The following is a 23,336-nucleotide window of genomic DNA, read 5'->3' as shown; positions in this document are numbered from 1 at the left end:
AATACTGCATGCATTTCTACTCATTAGAATACATCTCAGAGATGCGTTTTTCAATAGTCTAGTCATTAAGACACTTTTTATCCTTGTCGTCCGTTTCAAACTCTATCTCTGAATCAAGATCACATAGCAAAATTTTTTCTCTTTTCACCTTCTTCTGACTTTGTTTTTGATTTTTGATAAAAAGAAACTTTTTGAATAATTAATTCTAACAAAAACTTTTTTAATCAAAGTAAAGCAAGGAATGTTACGTCAGTTCAAAAAAATAACATCAAACTTAATTTAAGAGTTGTTTTTATTTATACACAAACTTCCTTATAGAATTCTGACCTTAAAATAATCTTACAGAGCCTTAAATTAAAATGTACAAACTTTTCTTATTTTCACAGAGATAACTTTCTACAAAATAAGATCTTGAGCTTAAATCGCCAATTCAAACAACTAAAAATTAGTGGCACACACTGGGCATCAACGGGATTTTTGGATTTAGAATTATAGATCTTCAAACAAAATTATTATATGAATTTTACACGTTTTCCGCTTTGATGCTGAGTAGGCAGTGCATAGAAAAAAACCATTGAGATTGTTTATGTACAATCATACATATTGCTTTACAAAATGATTTTTTTTTTTTAAATTCCTAAAGAAACCATCATAAAAGGGTATCTTGGGTCACTAACTACAAGTACACACTTTGATTGAACAAATGTAAAATAGCCAGTTTAATGAAATACAAAAAAAAAACAGTTTTATTAATATTGTTTCGGATTCCTAATAAAATTTTAGCGATTTTAGAATTGAACGTGTTTTGAAAATTTCAGTAAAAAGTTAAGAAATACGTTAACATGAAATTGTTAGCTACAGTTTTTCCTTGTTTAAACAACATCGGAACCAAAGTCAAATTAAACCCTGCTCGAAGATTTATAATTTTGGAACGAAGAAATTCGTTTTTCCTAAATGTGTAGCACTAAGTCTAGTTATTTTTGTACTTTAAATATTAAGTTTTGGTTTCTATGTATTAATTTATAAATTTTTTTTCTTAGGTGTTATGAAAACAAGTTTCAAAAACTTCAAACAGGTCTATGACTATTAGTCATCCAAGAACTTTTAAAAATAAGTGTCAAAGCTTTACGTTTTTGAACCTAATAAAATCTAAGATCGATTTTTTTACACATATAAGTTGGTTTTACGAAAATACTATATCTACAAGTTTTATAATACTCTTAAAAATTATCTTAAATAAGAGTTCGCTGAGTTCGCTTATTGTTGAAACTTAATACTAAAATATTTACAAAACCAAAGTTCCCTTTCGAATCTACGAAAGGACATAAACACTCTGTCCACTATGCGAAACAGTCTTTTAAAAAAACTTCACTGCCTCTCAGAGTCATCAGTGTCACGTGATTCAAATGCTCACTTTTTCTTACTCTACTCGTTTATTGAACGGTCCATCTGTACACTTCACATTAAAAATATAACTTATATAGACAATAACGATGACATAGCTACTTGCATCGTTTGCTTGTAATAAATAGATTGGCGATGATTTATACAAGTACGCAGTAGAGGCTCAACAGTTGACGGGTAGTCTGGTGGTAGCACTATTATTTCAGCGTAGAGCCATCAGTAACGTTAGAAATACAGAGAGTAGTGACGACACAATGCTCGAGGTGGAAGAACGATACATTCTGCTGATGTGATTGCAGTGCGTATCATTACTCATCGGTAAAGATGTAAAGTTGGGAAACGCTTTAATCTCGGCACTCTGTAAATACACAATTTTTTCCGTTACTTTTTTAAATAGTGAAAATGGATTACTTAAATTTTTATTTAACTGAACCATAGTAACTTCGAAAGTTACCTGTGGGACTTTATCTTCTCTTGCCCTACAAAAAGTCGAGTGCTTTCCGTGATACAGACTCATCTCAATGGATTTGGATAGAGAAGTGTCATTCCATGCAAGTGCAGCAATATGGTCTGACAACGTATGATCTGTTGAAAGAAAAAAAAATCTTTATTTAAGTATATCCAAGCATGAACAGTTTTTTAAGATGCAACAACAATTTTAGGGATGAATGTTGACTGATTTTAATTGTTAGTTGCAACAAGTTTTGCGTAAGAATAATATATTTACGAATTTAACATGTGGGGTGATATTAACAGGTAGACCTCCAAAAAAATTAGTCTACAGTCATACCCATGAAAACATGGGGGTTTTAATTAAAAATTGGATAAAGGTTTTTTCCCGAACACCCTTGCATTCGTATATATTATTCACTTGCCGTTCATATATTGTTACTTTATGAGTCTCGTCAAAACTTTTTAACTGACTAACAAAACTCACAACATCATGACCCTCTGTTTTTTCGAATAAATACACGATTGAATGTAACAACTCACCTTTAAATTCGTCAGGCTTTTCTATCACAAGTCTGGCAAATATATCGTCGTAGTCAATGTAGTCGCCCTTCGATATCAGAGCAGACTTTGCTTGTCTGATAATGTCCGCATCGTTGTCCTCTCTTCCCGGATAACTTTGGGTGTAAAGAGTTGGTGGTAAAGGCACTTTTACGGCTTCTGTCCTATAAATACAACACAGACCACAATTTCATATTGCTGCAATTTCTATTAGTTGAAGAAAAAAAGAGTTAGCTAACAGTGAATAGTACTTACGTCGTTGACAAAAACAGCTTTTCAACGTTTTCCATTGTAACACCTTTGAAACCTTGTACATTGAGAGCCTCGAAAAACTCCTTGACCGGCGTCATGCTGTAACAGGCGGCCAAAGGTGTTCTGGGATAGTGGACAATAAAAGCCAAGCACATCTCTTGAGACGCAGCGTAGCCACCGAAAGTTGCTTTAGGACGGCCTCGGGTGTCGTAAACGCATTCTGCAACAAGTTCGTCACCCGGAAGTACCTGCACTTCTCGATCCAACGTATGCGCCTGCTGGTAGTCAAAATCAAATTGATTGTCCTGGACTATAGCGGGTAGTTCCTTCCCCTGGCGGATGTGCTTGAGACTTAGACGCCTACCAGCGAGGTGCGAATGTAGCACCACAGAGACGACATTTATGCCATTTCTGTCAAACATCTGCAAAAACAGGAAATTAGTATTCCTCTAGAGATCGGATTAACAAGAACATGTATGATTTCTTTTTAACCAACAATGGTATTTACTTTTTCCGTGCAATCCGAGGTGCAATAACCTGCGGTAGCATACTCTTTCTGTTCCGGTGGGACCATGTGGAACGGACTAATGGCCACCCCAGCAATCAAAATTCCAGCCTCCATCTTTCTGATGTTTGGCGTCAGGTGCAGCCTCACTCCACTGCTGTCGATCACCTGCCTGGCGTTTCGGTTATTGTAATGCACTTCGAGCATGTAGTACGAATTCTCTAGACGCTCAGCGATGGGTAAGCCAACATGGTTCGGCAGCCACTCGCCTCGACTACCTCTAGCCCACGAAAGGACGGGCTGCAGGCACGTGTCCCACTCTTTGGGCATTGTGGGACTGTAGCAGTGGGCACCGGCAAGTCGAGCGTGCTCTGCGAGGATTGGTTGAGTCGAAGTACACTCGTACAAGATTATGTGGTGCACCACTGGCTCGTTTATTTTCTCGATCAGAGGAGTGTACTGAAAAATCATTCGATTATCATTGAAAGTCAACAAACGAGACTGGAAAGTGTAAATTACGCGTAGCCTCGAAAATCAAGTTCTTGCTTAATCCACGAAAACACGAAGCCGTAATCAATTCAAATGTAGTCTAGTCTCGTATACCGAAAAAACCACATTTAAATTCCGTTTAGAGCGTTCGGTGTTTACGAGTCAGCCGAATGAATGACATCGCTTGTGGGAAAAAAGTTTTTTACCAGCTCGTAAACAAGTAAAATAGAGGGACAAAGACTTCCGCTTACACGTCGGAGCTATTTCGCAAAACGTGTATCGCCAGTGGAATCGATGGTACAAAGAAGATCGATTCTTCGTTCGTTCACGAAAACATAATACGTTACGCAGAATAATGATGAACTCACCCCGATCATGTGGTGTTTGCGGTGTAGCTTGGGAGCCTTAAAAATTTTGCACCAATACACGGTGTCTGTGGTGTTGGACACGATAAACTAGAAGAAAGAAATCAACGTCAAGCTTAAGATGTATTCAAAAATATCATGGCACTGAAAAATGATTGAATAAAAAACTTACCTGATTGAGTTTTACATCCCACTTTATTAGGTCCGGGTCATTTACGGCTGGAGGTGGATGGGGAGATGGTGCTTTCAGTCTTAGGGCACGTGCTCCCCGTTTTTCTCCATGAAATCTCGCAGCGTTGAGTTCAGGATCCATATGATGCATAGCCCACAGTACGCGAATCGTGTCACCCTACGAGAACATACGTAAGAAAAAATTTTAGATGAAATTGAAACAATTTTCGGTGGCTCAAGGCTCATTGTTGAAAGATTTTGTTTCATTTCGGAATAGCTTGGTATAATTGAAGTTGATGTGGGATGACGTTTTTATAGCTATCGACTTCTACGTGACATGAATATTGATAGGACTACGTGGATTGTCTGTCATTATTATTTTTCTAAGCGATTTGTGGTGTATAAATCATTCATAAAATCATTAAAATATGTAATAGAATTCAATGGTGTAAAGGTCAAAATTTAAAAAAAGAAAACCGCAAAAGTGACAACAGTCAATTCATCCGCATACTTAAAAACTTCAGCCAAAAGAATCAAATAAATGAAGGAAATAAAAAAACAATTGTCAGCATATACTTGAAGAAGAATACCGCAGCTATACGTGCACTGCACACTCAATTAGTAATATTGGATAGCACGGTCGGGGGCTTCTATAATGCACATGCTTTTGTGTCCGTGGCACTTGTGAACTCAGTTCTAAAAAATATTTTCGAGACCTGCAAGATAAGTTTGTGATCTTGGACGCGAGAAATTGGAGAAGAGGCGCGAAATTTGTTGGGCCCTCTGATGCAAAGGATTTATTCCTGGATAGCAAGCTCATATCTCAATGTTCGAATGCCCATTATTGAAGATAATGAGAGAAACAGCGGTGCTTTTGTGAATTTAAATTGTTTTTTTATACCTTTTTCTTAGCCATTATAATATTCCTTTAGACAAGAAGAAAATTGATTAGATGTCCAACAATGGACGCTTAAGAAACAAATTTTGTTCTAAAAAATGGTGCGCAAAGTTTGCTATTTTGGTAAAGCTACGGCATCCTTTATTGAGTCAAAAAAAAATTTTAGAAACTCTGTACTGGAGAACAAGTGGCAGGGTAAAGGAAAACAAATAGAGGCTATCATTTTTCAGATACGAGCACTCCTGTTGCGTTTTTTTAAAAGTCCTTACTCGATAAAATATTAAGATTTACATGATTTTTCGCTTAGTTAATGATGATTGTATGCCTAATGCTATTAGACTCAGAGTGAGCGCTACGGCACTGGAAGAATGCCCACAAGCCTATATAACAAAATATACTTTAAAAAGAGCTTCTGTTAAGCAATGGAAGATATAGATATACTTACGTTGAGGTTGCGGTCGTGAGGATCACAGGTCTCCCAGCGGCGGGTAAAAGTGACGACGGTGTGGGTGTCATTTTGAGTGGCGTGGATCAAGTGGTAGTCCTGCGATATGTCGGTCTCCGGAGCCGCGTTTGCGTCTTCCAAACCGTGAGAATCCTGGAACATGAAGCAGAAAAAAACGTTTTTATGTAAGTTTTCTATGTTGGTTTGACGTTTACTTTTTTCATTAAGTGGGACTTTCGTGTATTCTATTTTGTTTCATCATTTTTACCCTTGATTTTGTAACATTATTGGAGTAAACAGAAGCATTCATAATCATGAGAAATACTTACAATACGATCTAAATTATTACTTATCGAATTAATATAAAATCTGTATACTTTACCCGTTTTGGACAGTTTACTGAGTAGTAATTAGTATTTTATTATTTTTTTTTTTTGCTTTTTTGTTTCATCATTTACTTATGGGTAAATTTTCTCTTCGTATAGTATCATAATACACATTTTAGCAATCAACAGCACTTTGAAGTATAAAAGTTTTGTTAAAAAAAGCCTGTATAATTTTTTTGCTTCTAAAATATTTAATACAATATTCTAGACGCAAACTAAAGTATTGATGTATTAAGCTAATCTTAGTTTGTAACTTTTATCTTAGGAAGCTTTAGTTACGTAAAAGAAGCCATTAACCAAATATATTTATTAGAAATAAAAACTTTTTAATTTACTATAAATTTAATGTTTTTGTTTACTTTTCCTGCATAGTCTTTCACCAATCAATAAACAAAGTTTACGGAAAGACAGAGAGAGAGAGAGAGAGAGAGAACACCTTGTGATAGAAACTGATATGTCCACTGTGTCCGCACAAAAATTTGCAAGTAATGAAGATTCATCACTGCAATGTGGAGCTGCTTGTGATGTACCAATGAGCATAGAAAAACAGGAACAAAAGTTGAAAGATTACCCCGTGTCTAAATATTCGAGACAAAAATCGTGACGCATGAGAAAGCTCTACATCCTGGGCGTCCAAACGGGATGCCCCGATCGCGGCCCATCCTTCCCCGTCCCAATTAGTCGAACAGCCGAACATGTCCTCCGTATATACTAGTCAAACACCAAGCTGCGGTACCTACGCCTCCAAAGAGCAAGAAAAATCAACGGAAGGGAAGTCTCCTTCCTGTGCAGTCCAACCATCTTTTCCTTTCCCTCCAAACAACGAGGCTAAATAATTGGCAAGGTCTGCTGCGCTGGTGTTTTGCTCCCTGGGTGCAGCGTCACGCTGCGTTGGGCCCTACCCGAGGGCACTCGAGCTTAATGCACGCCGATGGGCTCGTAAGGGTTCTTCTTGCGATATGCTTTGGGAGCAGATGGATCTTAAACGTGGTGTGCCGCACAAGGAGGGATTTTTTCAACGGAAGTGCATCGGACTGGTTCCGATGGTCTCGGGCCGAAGTCGCTTTTTTGTAACAATTTTTCCAGACCTACAGAAAATGTTACTTTGCGCATCGTAAATATGGTTTCTTGGAATAAACACAATTAATCTACAAGAGCGAACGAGTGCCTGGTCACGTGAGTATACCATCATTTAGATTCGTGACGATTTTCAAGCTTCCGTAAAACCTTTTTTCAACCTTTAAATTGGTTCCTTGGCATGCAAAAATATATTGAAATTGAAAATAACGTGGCTGAAAGTATTTATGCACACATATAACAGTTTCGTTCAACGAAATTATCGTCATCAGAAACAAATGAAATTTTGCAACTTGGTTCAGCGAGTTATAACGTGTTCAAAAGCAATAAAAGAAAATCTTGTTGGAAATTGCGGTTTTGACATGGATTCATACAAAGAACAGCAACAACGCACGTTCTACTTGTTGGAAATGAATGAAAAGCTGACCCAACGAGAGCTTATTGAGTGCCAAAAAAATCGGCTATTTGAGAATAGCAACTAACCCCGTGTAACCCAAAATTTAATACATGCGAGCAGATGCGCAAGAGGCGTTGCTTTCCAAGCAGCGGCGATCTTCTTCTTCGTCCAGCATCGTTGCGACCCAACGCGCTCTCTTTACCTCGTCACGCCCATGATAAATACTTACGGGGGGACAAAAAGACCCGAAGCAAAATTAAAGCAATCTTATAAGTGCGCGTCCGTCGATTCACGCGTTGCGAGCAATCTCTCCCTTGCACGGTATGGCGCATCTTTCTTCACTGCTCAAACTCCCCCCGACTGGCAACAATTACAGCCAAGCGAGCGTCGTTAAAAGCTCATCACCGCAGCTTCTCGTTTTACGAGCGAGCAAATCGAGACAGAAAAAAAGTAACTTGCGAGAGCCTGTTCGTATACGTAGTCTTTCTCGGGTTTAACGATCCGCGTATAATCTGTTCCATCACTACCTCGTGTTTCGATAATTTCCAATTGCTCTTGCGTATTGAATTCCTACACGAGTATTATCGATGTCGATGAGCACTGGCATTGTACGCGTGATGGTTCGCGTGCTTGATTTTATGCTCATCTCCGACTTGGCGGAGCGGAAAAAAGTCGTTTGCGCTTGTGTACACCTGGCGTGTACGGAAGATGAAGAAATAAAACAAGTCACTGGCTGTAGTGATTCGAGTGGGTACATCTCCTCGAGGCGATAACTCGGAAACCATCGTTTTTTTTTCCAGACAAAGACCCCAAACACGAGGAAAAAGACAATGATGCTTTCTGGCTCTAATTGCCCCTGATGGAGTGTTTACTCTTGTCGACGATGCCCTTTAATTCTTTTCTGCTCGGCTATTTAAGTAGCTAAGTGCTCGCGTCTCTCGAGGCGAAAAACTGTACTCTCAGGACTCTTCGATGCTCGTTGATCTTCATGGAACAACTGCTACACTTACAAGAAGTGGAATTTTTCGCGAGTTATTCATGAGATTACTTTGGTAAAAAAAGGGATGAACATGTTCAATGTACCTTTGCATGCACTTATTAAAATATTCTCGTAAATCTAGTAAATCTTTGTTTGAAGCCATTCTTGATAAGTATGGGGCTTATAACTAAAACGACTGTAACTCTAAAAGTAAATGACAAACCTCTACAAATAATTAATAATAAATCTTTTACAATTGTAAAAATTACATGTACCCAATTGTATTTTTTAAAAATTCAGAAAAAAGTGATTCATCGTCTTCTATGCATGCGCTGATTAAAATGATGAGTTCTTGTTATTGTTTTTATCGATATTTTATAACTTTTTACCCTTTTACTTAGATATTTAATAACCATGACAATAAACAAAGGATATTTTTCATAATCCACAGAATCTTAAAGGGCCCCTCGCTTGGTACGGCACCGAATGCCCAAGCCAACTTAACCAATCACATGACAAAAATGCTTCAGTCACATGCCGATCAATTTATGTAGGTATGATTGACCAAATCGACTCTGTTTGTATTTATTTATGAAATTATAACGAAATAACAGGCATTGTAAAATTATTTTTCTTACCATAGGCATAATAGGCACAAGTGCAACTTCAATCAATCACTTTGGACCCACGGGCAGAGATGTGCCTACCGGCGCAAAATTGCGCTTTGCGCCCTCGGTAAGAATAGTAGTTTTCGACACAGAAGCGCCATCGCCTCCGGAGCTATTTTGCGGCGTAAGATACCCTCAGATGGATGGCACTTGGGTGCCAAACACTTTTTTTGTACCGAGGCCACACTATAGCCCTTCAAAAACGCCCCAAGTGGGTTAAGATAATAAACGCGACTCGGGCACTAACATACAATAACCGCACCCTTCATCAAGTGCTCATGTTTTTACTTTGTGCCCCAGTGACGTAATGTACCATTTGACAGTAAGAACTTTGAAACTTCTTAGGACTGCTCTTTACACGCGATTCGTGCCCATAAAGTACCTGCACACCAACTTTCCTATTTAATTAAAGTTTATGAAAGACACTTGATGACTATCTTATTGTAAAGTATTTATAGATAATTAGGTACGTATTGAATGAGCGCAAAGCAATGTTGTTTTGGCTTGAAAAAATATTATACGTAACGTCACCTGGAGTAATTGATGAAAAGTTGTAGAAGCGTATATGCAATTGTTTGAGTTTTAAGGACACTTTTCCATAAACTTTTTTCATAAAAAAAAAAAAAAAGTGAATGAATACGTCTATATAATAAATGAAACAGTGGATTGCGTGTGCGTGCGGATGTACGGGCAAACACACGTTCAACAGAAGTGGGTTCACAATGAAAGTAAATTGAAGGAAAAAGATGAGCTGAATAAAGTGAGGGAGAAAGGTATAGTGAGTTACGCGATCCCATAAACAAGTGTCAGTGCTCGTAAGAATAATTTTTCCGCATCAAAGAGCAAAACATAACACCGTGCACAGGAAAAAAACCTTTATCTTGATAAACCAATGTATTTTTTTTTTAAATTGTGAAATGTATGAATTGAACAGTAAAGTAATCAGAAATCACGTGGATGTAATTAATTTAGCTGTTGTTGTTACACTCTTAGGCTGCAGTCACATGGAGCGCAATAGCGCGAGCAGGATAGAATTGTCCCCATTAGCGACTGTGTTAAGTCTATTGCGCCGCGCAATAGGGCTATCCTGCAGTGCCATAGAATTAACACAGCTGCTTATGGGGACAATTCTATCCTGCATGCTCTATTGCGCTCCATGCGACTGTAGCCTTAGTGTTAGAGTACCGGAAGCAATTTCCTCACGAAATCTGCGAGAAAAACAACAAGAGAGCGTCTCCCGTCCTTTCGAGCGCTTGTTCCAATAAATATCACTATTTTGACAAAAGAACGGAAATGATTTCCATGAAAATTCCGAGGGGAGCACTATCACGAGGACTACATATAAAATTATAGAGATATCACAATAAATCTTTACTCTCAACCGTGAGCAAATAGATGCAGATGTTTGGACTCATTACTGCAGTCTATAATGTGATTCGAATGTATTTTCCACTGCCAATCGTGGGAAAAACCATACCTATAAAGCCTCATTTGTTTCGGAAACCAAAAATATACCTATACTCAGAGGAAAAAAGCTTGCACTGATGGGAAGAGCTCGACAAATCTTCGAAAAATCTACCATGAATAGGTGGCTACGAACTATACTAGCTAGCAGACTTTTTGACGATCATTTATCTCTCAAAAATGTTTACTCCTCCAAGACATTTTCCTCAATATGTGTACCTTCGCTTACGAAATACCCGAGAGCGTTTCAATGGTTTGCATATTTTATTGACATTGACTCGCATTCTTGGTTGGACTTTCAGAGGGTAATATACATATATACACATATTTACGAGCAATACCCGTGTACGTATACCAGTCGAACGAGCCAATTTCGAGCACTGTCACCTTAGTTGTATTGCCCCAAGGAGCAGCGTGTCATCGAATTTGAGGTTAATTTTAGCCCAATTCGCAGCACTTGAATTCTTTCGCATGTTATTGATATCCATACATATATTGTACGAGTGTTGAAAAAGTTTATGATGATATCACCCAAAAGTGCCAAAAAGGACCCTCATTGTAACGGAAATACCACACACACACACACACCCAGGCATACTTGTGTACTTGCTAAGAATGTAGCGCCACGCTAATGCGAAATAAAAGCAAGACTTGTAGGATCCGCAGGCACTTGAAAATGTTGTTTCAGCGTAAGCTACGGTGATATACCATTCACGAATAAAAAATAAAAAAATGTGGTTTTTACCACTATTCGAACAAAACGGAGACACGTGCACTTGTAATCCATATTAGATACATGCCATAAAGTTGATCTATACGATAGAGGTGAATTTTTTCCCGCGATCAACAGCACGGAGAACAATAAGAAATTCTACCCTTGCCGCATTAGTCCGAACAAACAGTTTGAGTAAAGATTTTTCTGAGGAGTTTCCCGGTGTAGTGTTATATACGCACGAGTGACCACCACTTGGATAGGTGCACGGGAAGGGGAACGTGCGTAAATCTCTTTCCGAGGGGAATCAGAAAGAGAGTTCCGTCCAACACGCGCACGCCGTCAGATTTATTTTCGCACTCCGGAACCGTAAATCATGCCGAGGATTATAGGGCGTTATAACGTGTGCCCTGCAGCCGTTGAGGTTGAGAGACTTCGTGTGTGCGCCATCCCACTGGTGCCTCTGGTTTATGCTAATGAAGTGTGTATATGTGTGTGCAAGGGTGTTGTTCTTCTTTCTCGCAATTCTCCCTGGGTGATTGTGCACGCGTGTGAGGATGAATGAGATTTTCGAGGAGATTTGACGGACTCGGGATGGATGTTCGGTGATTGAATCAGGTGTACGATTGAGCCTTGATTGATTTACGATCGTACATGAATGTTCATTTTTACCCGAGGATTGCTCTGGGAATCGAACGACAGGAAAAAACAAAGAATATATGTTATCTGGTATAGGTGGATTCTTAGAACAGAACATTTTTTTCGTTATCATGTCATGGCGAAAAGTTTACGCTGAAAATTTTGTTTGCTCCAGCGTAGGTGAACTTTACAGATCGTAAATAGACTTTTACACTGTCGAGAGATTGTATGCGAACAAAGTATGTTTGAAATTCAACAACGGAATCATTGATCTGAAAAACCCTGAAAAGAAACATTTTTGGGACCTTTTTTTGGTTCTACCAAATATCACGCAAAAAGAAATCTCATTGATTTCGGAGCCTCAGTCAAAACTATATCATAAAACCCTGAATTCGACTCTCTGAGCAGCGGTAGCAATTCTACGTCCCACTTTCGGACGCCATAGAAGAAAAAAAAAAAAAAAAAAGAGTGAACCAAAAACTCTCAGAGAAATGTATACTAGGGGCCGAATGGGTAGTTATATAATTTTATAGTCGATGAAAATGGTCGTGGTTTTAAAATTGGCAAAGCATTCGAAGATTATATACAGAGGCAGTGATTATAGGAAAGGAGGGGGTATAGGTTTTTAAGGAGTTAACACTGCTGATTAATTGGTGGTTGAGAAGAAATTGTAGTCCAAATTTAAAACTGTAAAGTATCATTATGTCAAACTAATACTTGAGTAAATAAAATGAAAATACCAGTTATTTGACGCTGTTTTAAAAGAATCTTATCTTTATTCATAATAAATTTCTTTATTATTAAAAACAACATAATTGGTATTTCTATAATTACAAAACATTTTTTATGGATGAAAAAAACAAAACTTCTTCTAGGCCATATATTCAATTGACAATCTTATTTTTAGAGTTTTTGAAACAACGACCGAGAAGGAGAGCAGCATGTTCTACTGGCACGTTTTTGAAAAAACTTTAAACTGAACAACATGTTTAGATTTTCGCAATATGGAGCCTTTAAAAATTCAGTTATCATCAAATTCAAAGCCCATTACCAAATTCAAGTAATTTTTAGTATCCAAAGAAACGCTAATGATTGAGTTAACAGACTGTCACTCGATACCATTATTAGAAAAAAAGGTTCATCGATAAGAGTTTCAAACAGGTTCGCGTCACACTATGTCAGTGAATCACCTCGGTTTCGACAGATTTGAAGAAAAAAAAAAGCGCGGCAAGATGGAGCCAAAGAGAGAGAGAGAGAGAGAGAGACTGTGTCGTATGGTCAAAATAAATTCAATTAAGATCCCGACAGAAGATTTCGGGGAAGCGGAAGATGCTTCTCGCGACTCTTGCCTCGTCACCTATGTCAAGCACACACGCGCGGGCTGTATAATAAAAACGCTTGTTTTGAGATGACAAATGGTAATCGTCGCACCGATATTTCCATTATACATACGTGTCGCGTGCAGCTTTCAGAATGCCGTCAGCTGACTAGACACACCGTTCTAGGAATGCAAAGAAGCCGTCAGGTTTTGGCTTTGTTCGACCGTTAAAGAACGTGGGAACATAGTCTTTCGTTGGTGGTTTTTTTTGGGAGTTTTTTTTTTTTTCATCATTCGCATCGTAAGGTAAGTAGCTACAGCACTCCAGCTAATACCAGCTACAAGTACATACATTTGTGTGTACAACTTTGTCGAACTGTTGACTGAAAATAATGCGGTACAACCAGTTTCGTATACAATCTCCGCAAAAACAAAAGACCCATCGCCAAGTCTTATCCATCGCACGTGTCTCAATCCCATCGTCTCTTTCAATCAAACGCAGCTGTCGTGCAGGTGGACGGAAGTAACGAGTTTTTCTTGCGCTCATTCGAACGCGAGAAGGTAGGTACATCTTCTTGCTTTGCAGCCCCCAAAAACAGCTTCGTTCTGATGTGCACTATACTAATTATGTGCGTTTCTCAGCAAAACGTCGCGACTGGTAGCCGAACGTTTTAATCGTGTCATTTTTCTCCTCTGCTAAATTTTTTTGATTCTATGGTTCTAAACTTTTTTTTTCGCCTATTTGAAATTTTTAGGCCGATTCATGAGCTACTATTTTTATTATAATTGTACAACGCACCTTGATTGGACTGTGCGTGGAAAAACAAAAAAAAAAAGAAATTCAGCAAAACCCGTCGAAAAAAAGATAACAAAGCTGCTACCCGCTCAAAACCAAGCGACTGGGAGAATGGGAGAAGAGCAAGCAAATAAAAGATCCCGAACAACTTTTCAAATTGCTTTTTGGCAAAACGATAAAAAAAAAAAAAAAAGAAAAGGTACAAAAATTCCGACGAATAAAAAAAAAAAAAAAAAACAAAGCGACAAGCGAAAAAAGGGGAGGGAGAAGGCAGCGAAAAGGGTTATAAAATTAACGAACCACCGGGCTCCCCCTCCTGCGCCGGTACGATAACGTCATGATAAATTCTCGTTCCACCGGTGTGACACACACGCACGCTCACACTTACATCCCCTGTATTCCTTTTGTATGCGTCCGCACACCCGATGGTTCCCCCGGAGAAAAAAAAACCGATCGATCCCCCAGCCTAGACCTTGACGCATCCCTGAGTGGGCTCCTCTACAATATATATACATAGGCTTTCTTGTGCGCCGTGTCCTTATTTTTCACAAAAATCAGTCCGTAACTGTGGTCTCCTAATTCATTATTATTATTATTTTTTTTTTTTTTTTTTTTTCCTAAGTATCAGACGATCATATAAGTGAGACGTCAAAACTGCCCACTGCTATTACGTGCGACCACGATCGCTTAGGGCGACTGTGGGTGTTTTGCCATATGTTTTTTCCGCGTTTTCTGTTTCAACGTGCCGCTCGTTTGACGGGCGATTAAAATGAAAAAAATTTTTACTTCTTTGCGTGACGTCTAAAAGATGTGTCGCGTAGATTTTAATGCTCTTTGGGCGGTACTCCAACACAGTACTATCTCCTTCGCTAGACAAAAAAATACTTGCTTGCATTTGTTCGCGGACAAAATAACGAAATTACGATTTGTTTTCTTATAAAGGTGATACTGTTTGAGATTATTTTACGCACTCGAGTTTTTATCAATGATATTTATCATACAATTAACTGTAAACCCTCTGATTTCGCAAAAAAATCGTGAAAGACAGTAAGTAGTACACAAAAATCTTGTCATGAGAATTTCGTTCAAACTTTGGGTAAAGGTACACATTATTAGAGGTTTAGTTCAGCTGTGGCGTGAAAAAAATACTTTTACTATTCATTTATATCGAAAACTGTGCTAAAAACCGTACCATTTTTATAAAGTGTTTAGCCAAAGTTATCAAGAGAGAGAGAGAGAGAGAGAGAGAGAAATTTTGACTAGGTGTTTAGATAATATACAGAACTATGACACTATCTTGAATATCTAACAATGAATCATTAAAAGACAACCAGCGTAAAAATTTTCAAGTTTGGCCAAACTTGGGCAAAAGTTTATGTGGCCAACGTTTGGCCAAGCTTGGGCAATGAGAAAATCCCAAACTTGGATTTTTGTTGGAATATTTGACTCAAGTTTAGCAAATGTTCATCGAAAAAATTAAATTGTTGCGTCAGTATATTAGTCGGTCTGCATGCATGACTTACCAAAAATATTGAGTCAAATATAAAATCAAAGTTTGAGATTTTCTTATTGCCCAAGCTTGGCAAAAGTTAGGCCAAACGTAAAAAATTTTACCTGGGAGTCATACTTATGCTTAGAAAAAACTCATATCGATTAATTTTTCGTTCAAATTGAAAAAGTCCCCAAACGGCACCCCGTAAAACTCAACCACTAAATTCACCGCAAAAAAAAAAAATCAGCCAAAGCCTCGAAAAACCAGGCAGCATCGCAAAAACCTTATACGCGCGTAAATCAAGCGACCCTCCCCCTTCCGCCACTCTCAGTCGAACGGACCCAAAAACAATTCCGTGATGCGTGAAGCAATTAAACACACACACACGCACCTGTGGCATACACATAAAAAATCTCAAACATCGATCCACAGACGGAAAGAAATTCCGTGCACCCTTGGTTCCCCATCGACTTGTCGTCCCTCTTTCGTTCTCGTCCACATCAGGTACACACATAATATACAGGTACATGTAACCCTTTCGGAGAAAGGCAACGCGCTCTGTTACACACACACACACACACACACACACACACACACACACACACACACACACATATATACATACACGTAAAAAGAAAGAGAGATGGAAACGAGGAGAGGAACACGTAACGAACCAAAAGGAGAAATAAAGGATCGGCGTGCGTGTATACCGAAACAAGTGAGAAAAGAAAGGGGAAACGATGGGACAGGGAAGGGCTTTGCCGCTGTAGTGCAGTTTTATGCTGAATAAAAAAACGGCCGCAAGGAGCGGGCATAAAGTAGGAACCCCGATTAAAACACCAAAGAATTAAAGAGAGATTAGGTTGGCGGCCGGAAGTTTTGAGCTCGAGTGTGTGTATGTATTATAAGTGCTATATATTAACAACGTGCCTGCATCACTCGAAACCTGACCCACCGCGTGCCTCAATATAATGTTGCAAGGATTCGTTTTCAGGGAGATGAAAGACACTCCTCCCCACAAGCCGATCTTATACGAGGCTCTCTTGTTTCCAATGCGCGAAATACGCGCTCCCAAAACTAAATTAAGGTAAAATCATGTGTACCGAGCACAACACGGAGGAACGATCGCGATGGGTATGCCTATACATTTGGGCGAGCCTGCACCGATCCTTCCTTCCGCTTGGGAAAATCTGCCAGACTTTGCCCCCCCCCCAACCTTAATTACGTGCAATAAAGATCCCGGGTGTCGTCGTCGTCCCCAATCGGCCGAGCATACCTGACCTCCAGCTCGACTATGATGTCTTTACCGAGAATCGGGCAGCAGTGTCTCCATGCCGTCTCCGACGTGAGCGCTTTCTCTCCCTCTCGTGTCTTTAAACATATATATACATACATACCTGTGTACCCGCAGTGTATATATTTTACCTATAGGTGCGGGTGGGATGTAAAACCACGTGCAGCAAGCAAATGAACGAACCAACGAGCGGATGAATGAATATATAACACGAAGCACGAAACGAGAGAGAGAGAGAGCCGTCTGTCACGTGGCTGGCGGTGGCTCTTTGTGGGCGTGCGAACCTCTCTCGACGTTTTATTGCTTCCTTCCCTATGCAACGCGACAGTCGTATACTTGCGCCACTGTTTTCATTTTTATAATAAGCCTTTCGTTTCGTTCGGCTGTAGTGCCAATCTAAACGAGCCAGAGTTCGACTTAACTATGTCTCTCCTCGGCTGGATTCTGGGTATTTTTTTTTTTTTCGCTAGGCTGCAGGTACCGTTCACGTGATTCTTTTTTTTTTATTCAAAGAGGGGAAGATAACTGGACGAAAATGGGGGGGGGGTTAGGGAGAAAAAAAGCGCCAACTTACCAGGAGCATCGGCACCAAAGTGTGATCGTCCACCCAGGCGAGGACGATGTCGGCGCTTCTCATGCTACTCTGGCTGTTGAACCCAATGCCAACGTAACCCCTCGTCCTGGCCGTCACGCGAAAGGTCACGTTTTCACTGTCACTGTGGTCCCATTCGAGAATCACGTCCCCGTCGTCATCCAGTCTCTCGTATCTCGTGAATTTATGAACATCCGAGGACGTCATAAACACACCACTGCTGCGCCTGGCACGCTTGGTATGCCTCTTTTTCCCGTGCTCCTCATTGTACTTTTTCGGGCTGTGGTCCATTTTCTTCTTCGTCTTGTCCTTCTTCATCTTCTTGTTGGCCATGTGTGACAGATGGCTGCTGCTGCTGTCGAGTTTCGCTTCGACTGGCGCTGCTTCCTTCTGGCCTTTGGTGTGAGACTTTTTAAACTTCAAGCTGGATTTTTGGTTTATTTCGGGACCCTCGGTTGTCACCCCAAAAACGTGTGACTCCTCGTTAGGGCTGTCCTCCTCCTCGCGTATGTACGTGAAATCGAGGTTATCCTTTGGTAACGGTGTCCTCCTTCTTCCTGTAAATTACGAATAATCGGGCCATTATAGTTTTATCTTGGGGGCGGAATTTTCAGGGCCTTAGATGCTCGCTTGCTAAGCTTCTCACAACCGCGCTGATGACGATTATCGTTTGATGGAAATTTCGAATCACAATCTGGTGGCAGCAACGTACGGTGGTTCTACAAACACTGCAAATTGCTTTACGGCCCGCGTTTCTTGGTAAATATGAAGCAAGGAAATTTAAATAATTATCCAGTCTTATTAGCGAAGGGTGAAGGTAGGTTCCAATAGTCAAGCTCATCCCTTGTTAGTAATTTCTTATAAATATATTTTACAGCCATTTTTGGGAATTGTGCCCAATAGGCTCTGCAATGCTATGTTATACTCTGCATATATATGCTACCGTCATTGGCATAGTAAAAAATAACCGCCTCAGATTTAATTGTGACGTCAATCACTTACACAGCAAAGGGGACCTTATTTTAAATGGCTTCCGAACCATCGGACCACAGTTAGACTACACACGTGAGAAAGTACATCCTCAGAGGTGCGTGCCAAGTCAGTAGAGGCCGGATTTTAAACTCGTGAGCATGCGTTACCAAACTTTTCGAGCTACAAAAACCACAGCCTAAATCACTGGGCTACCGTGGACACTTTGTTGGTGACTTAGTTATGACATAAGATATATTAAGAATAATTGAAACTACCAATAAGTAATGAGCTTAATTTTCGGAACCCATCCTGAAGAAGCTATGGGGATCGAGCTGGGAAATAATTTGCTCGCGAGCCTATAATATTATTAGTCTAGTCAAATAAGGTCTGAAATTCCTCTTGAATCTAGAAAGCTTACACAATGATGTACCTGCAATACTCAGTGGCGGATTCACATAAGGGCACTTTGAGATTAATTAAGCACTTTATATTCAATTACCGGTGAATTTTTTTTTACATTATATATTATTCGATAATAAAATACTAAAAGAGTGGTTTTCCATCACTCGACATATTAACAAAAAGGAAAATATTTAACGGAATGAGAATAAGGAAATCTTCTTTGATTCAAAGAATTGGGTTGCTCATTGTGCGAACAGACGTACGTAAGGTTAAAAATAACTTGAAAAAAGTTAGAGCATATAAGTTTTTTTTTTTTTTCAACTTTCATAAGTGATTCATCGTGAAAAATCAGTAGCGAAGATGCACGGGCGAAAAAACTGTCAGCCAAAGGAAAGTGTAATCATCCTGATAGGCTCCATATCTGCCAGTTCCAATAACTGATATTGGCACTCTTTAGCTCTGACATTTTTACGCTTATCCTTTATGGCTGATTGTTTTGCACGTAACTTCTCACTGTTTTTTTACATAAAAAAAATGTTTTCTTAAAAAAATTTTTTGCAATCTCCATTGATAACGGGACATTTTTTTGTTTGCCTGTCTACCAATTATAAAATATACGTGTTTAAAAGTTTCGGATGTTTTTCTCGCACGGTAGTGCAAAGCTTCAGATTTTTGAAATGTTTCCACCGTGGTAAGTTGAAACAAAGTAGTGTTATACCAGAAAGATAAATTTCTACTTTGTAAAAACAAATTCGAATCTTATAATACTCGATTACGTGTCAAACGCTCAAAAAAATTCGTTGTCCCGTGACTAAAGCCCTCGTTATTTGTTAAATACAAAATTAATTACCGTTAATTACACACATTTGCGTAGCTTGTTTGTCAAAAAAAAGCATTAAATTGTTGTAATATAATAAAATAATGCGGAATAATAGAAATAACTAGATAAAACAACGAATTTGTTGTAGGTTAGAATGTAATTTTATAATATCCTTAATACAGAATGTATACATACATTGTAAGAAAAAATATACGTTTTAACAAAAATCTACATGATTAATGGAAAACATAAGAATTTTATGTATAAAATGAAGTATCTTTGTGTAAAAATAAAATTACGAGAAAAAAAAGTAATTGAAATTTTGTTTTGTTTTTGTAGTGATCTATGTATACGCATGTAGGAAATGTTGTCAACTACTTGAGAGAGAAAAAGATGTTTCGTCCCGAGAGCACGCCAGGACTCATCAGTAAGGCTGATGACGTGCTCCCTGCCTTAGACACAGAAAAGGTGTAGACTCAGATTAACTCGATCGCGCTTATATAGTAATCGTGCGGGAATTTCGCCGCTTGACGGGAGTTAACTATTAGGGGCTTGGCCACCTGGCGAGTAGAGCCTGAAGCGCGAGAGATGTGAGACGCCACACGCATACTTAAATAGAATACGGAAAAATTCATAAGTGATTGCAAAAATTATATAAGTGACGCAGATCACGCGATGTGCTCCTAACTTAAGTAGCCTTATGAAAACTTTGAAATTTAAAAATTCAGCCCTCTGTTTTTGAGATACATGTCAATATTGTTACAGTAAAATCAAGTTGTATTAATGTTTTCAGAATTTACTGAAAGTATTTTAAAATTTTGGGTCTGTTTTCGAAATCGAAGTAATCGTAAACGAAAAAATGTACAATAATTTCAGAATTATAAGGGACGAACAGTACATAAATTATCTTATTAAACATATGACACTGAAATTTTCTTATTGTATAATCAAAGAGACAATACAAATTTCGTATATTTTAGAAATTTTTTATTGTTGAAGTTTCAGACCTATGAAAGTAACTTGCACGGTATACGGTGTATCGCGTAAAAAATGTTGGGTGCAGAAACGTGATGGTAGCAGTCAACTTACGCAAAGTGTTAAAATTTTATTTTTCCATGTAACAGATTTTCAGATTACATTATTATTGTGTTTTTTTATGCACTTTTACCGTTATATTTTTTCATCGCTCAGCCACCCCGGAAAAAAAAACAAGAAATAAAAGCTACATGACGTGACAGTATTTGCAAGAAAGCTTCGTAACATGTGACTTATGACGAAGCTTGTAGAGATTGAATGAAAACACTACTTTGATAATTTATTCCTTATTTCGTATAAAATGTTTATCAAATTTCAAATTATCAAAGCTAGTCTTTTAACCAAATGGAGTAACTTGAAATTCATTCAGAAATTTTCGAAAAAAAACTTGAATTTTGAAAAGTATTAGGACTGTGTTGCTGTTGGCGGGGCTGAGCTTTAACAGCTCGGGATAGTGATTTGGATAAGGTCAGTTAATAATTGCCGTTCGTGCATGCGAGAGCATAATATATGTAGTAGCAGTAACAAAGGGGCACAGAGCTTTAATTAAATAAGGGAGTAACAAACTGTTTATTTACAAACTGTTTTACAAATGTTAAAGTGCAGCTCGATATGAAAGGTGTTAAGCGTCGAGCTTGCTTACGTTTATATGGCAAGGCGAAAGAGTACAAGAGTGGCTTAAGCTGCACGAGCTTTACAGGCTGACTAAGTATATTAGCTGCTTCGAAAATCAGTGGTTAGCCAAAAATATTTAAAACTAAAGTAATATTAGAAAGAGACAGAGCAATTTAAGAAGAGATAAAAATTATCTTTAACATAGGCAAGACTCTTCATTTTCTATTTGAATATCTATGTATAGCTTAACGTGTGGAGCAGCTACAAAACAAAACAATAATAATACAAATGTATTTATCAATCAGTACGTACAATTTCAGGAAATAACGAAACGTTAATGTTTGGTTTATCAAAACAAATAAAAGAATAGGCATATAACGTCCCGAAACGTACGTCAATTCAAAATATTGGTTTACATGTTACCGCATACAACTCATGAAAAAAGGTAAAAAAAATCGATGTTCATTAGATGAAAATTAAGAATTCGCGAAGAAAATCTTGACATGAAATCAAAATCTACAGAACTTCTTGTTTTCTGTAAGTTTTTTTCCACAACCACTTTATTCAAGAGTAAGTAACACTAAAAGTTTGATAAAAAAGAAAACCAATTATTGTCCAGCAATGGAAAATCTAATAACATTTGTGTCACATTTTTTATCTTTCTTGCATTACATCATCGCAAGATCTTGAATTTAATTTACCACAAATGCACTGAGAGAATGAATTATTTACTATCAACGTACAAGTATGTCAACAGAAAATTACTTTATTTGTTCTTTATGAATTTTTAAATTTTAACTGAGACAGACGGCATGTTAATAGTTAACATGCCATATTTACGTTAAACCTGCGCTGCGTTAGATGGCACTATCACGTGGGATACATATTACACATAAGTTAATTGTTGACATATGAAGTTAATTACTAAAAAATCCTTCCCTCAGTGTGGGGTTAAAGCTTTTTTAAAAATGTGAAGGATTGTTAGAACTCTGTTTAGTTAGATTGAATATTGTTTTGTCGATTTCCATCAAACGGTAACCAACACTATCATTGCTCTTTCTATAAAAATTGTAAATCCCGCCTTCGCGCTATTTCATTGGCAACCCACTCATTGAATATTCGTGCAAGAACGACCAACGAACCTTTGTTCCTCCTCTGGCCGATTTCGATGCTCTGCCTCACCTCGTCGGAGACCCTAAATACCGGGCTCTCGAGGACGCTCCTTCGATACCGATCACCCAGCGATCTCTGCACCTGATAGTACGAGCCCATCAAATCGGCGCTCGCCGCACCAAGAGCGCAAATCACCGCCAGAACCCTCAGCCACGACATCGTCAATTCCACAAAGGGCCAAAGGCCAGCACTTTTATACACCAAATAAATTTTCTTTTCTTTTTTTTTTTCAACACTGAACCTCAGCACTCGGGTACACCGAATATCACCGATACCGGTCCATCGTCGAGAAATGAAAAATTATCACCGCTACCGATCGGAGACTGAAAGTACTTTGGACGGAAACGGTGACAGCTCGGATCCTCGAGCATGATGTTGCCGGCAGGACAGTCGCGCCGGGACTAATTTCAAGACGGCGGCTACGGCGCACACGCATACGCGCTCTCGAGAAACGGCCCGGTGTTTGCTTGCTGCTCTGTAGGGAGAAGAGGAAAAAAAAAACCAAAAAAAGGATAGCGACGAACAGAGCGGTGGAGAGAGAAAAGCATCAGGCAGGGCCCGCACTGTTATGCGTATGGCGAGCGGTGGTGGCAGCTGCTCGGCTTACCTGCAGCTTGGCGCGCGCGCCCAAATATGTATACATGTATATAGGGGCCCGCACGCATGTGCCCTCTCGCCCGTGGGGCTGTCCTCTTCTGTCCTTCTTTTTCGCTCTCTTTCTGCGCACCGTGAATGTAGATATACGCTTCGAGCTTGGGGCGGCATTATTGCGGGCCGTGGACCCCGAGGGTTATTGAGCAGCACCCGTATAGGGAGAGACGGGGAGAAAAAGGAGTTTTTGGGAGCGAAGCGTGTATGCGCGAGCGTGTGTTTTTCCTGTTCGTTGGCTGCACACGGCTTTGAAGATCTGCGTTTGAGGGGCCATATTCAGCTGCCGCTGAGCTGCGCGGGCTTTGGGCTCCGGA

The 23,336-nt window shown here is 39.0% G+C and overlaps 1 protein-coding gene across 1 annotated transcript; it reads right to left on the bottom strand.

Annotated features, from left to right (window-relative positions):
- Window positions 1–327: 327 nt before the first annotated feature.
- LOC106638986 (MOXD1 homolog 1) lies at window positions 328–22,921 on the bottom strand. Its single transcript, XM_014352403.2, has 10 exons — window positions 22,341–22,921; window positions 17,337–17,911; window positions 5,541–5,693; window positions 4,199–4,375; window positions 4,030–4,116; window positions 3,176–3,631; window positions 2,671–3,089; window positions 2,398–2,579; window positions 1,859–1,989; window positions 328–1,762 (listed from the first exon to the last, which is right to left on the bottom strand). The coding sequence occupies exons 1-10, from the start codon at window positions 22,528–22,530 to the stop codon at window positions 1,607–1,609; spliced, it is 2,526 nt and encodes an 841-aa protein (XP_014207889.2). The 5' UTR covers window positions 22,531–22,921; the 3' UTR covers window positions 328–1,606.
- Between the last annotated feature and the right edge of the window lie 415 nt (window positions 22,922–23,336).

The sequence above is a fragment of the Copidosoma floridanum genome, unplaced genomic scaffold, assembly GCF_036245765.1.
Source record: "Copidosoma floridanum isolate Cflo_tuat_1 unplaced genomic scaffold, Cflo_Japanese_pri ptg000032l, whole genome shotgun sequence".
NCBI classification, from domain to species: domain Eukaryota; kingdom Metazoa; phylum Arthropoda; class Insecta; order Hymenoptera; family Encyrtidae; genus Copidosoma; species Copidosoma floridanum.
Note: the sequence above shows the minus strand (reverse complement) of the source record. Positions and strands in the feature narration are given on the sequence as shown.

Excerpts from the sequence above, each read along its gene's own strand:
- LOC106638986 (XM_014352403.2), bottom strand. The coding sequence starts at position 22,530 with ATGTCGTGGCTGAGGGTTCTGGCGGTGATTTGCGCTCTTGGTGCGGCG. Across the intron at positions 3,632-4,029 it reads GCAAACACCACATGATCGGG|TACACTCCTCTGATCGAGAA; the intron begins GTGAGTTCATCA and ends ATGATTTTTCAG. Across the intron at positions 1,763-1,858 it reads GAGAAGATAAAGTCCCACAG|AGTGCCGAGATTAAAGCGTT; the intron begins GTAACTTTCGAA and ends GTGTATTTACAG.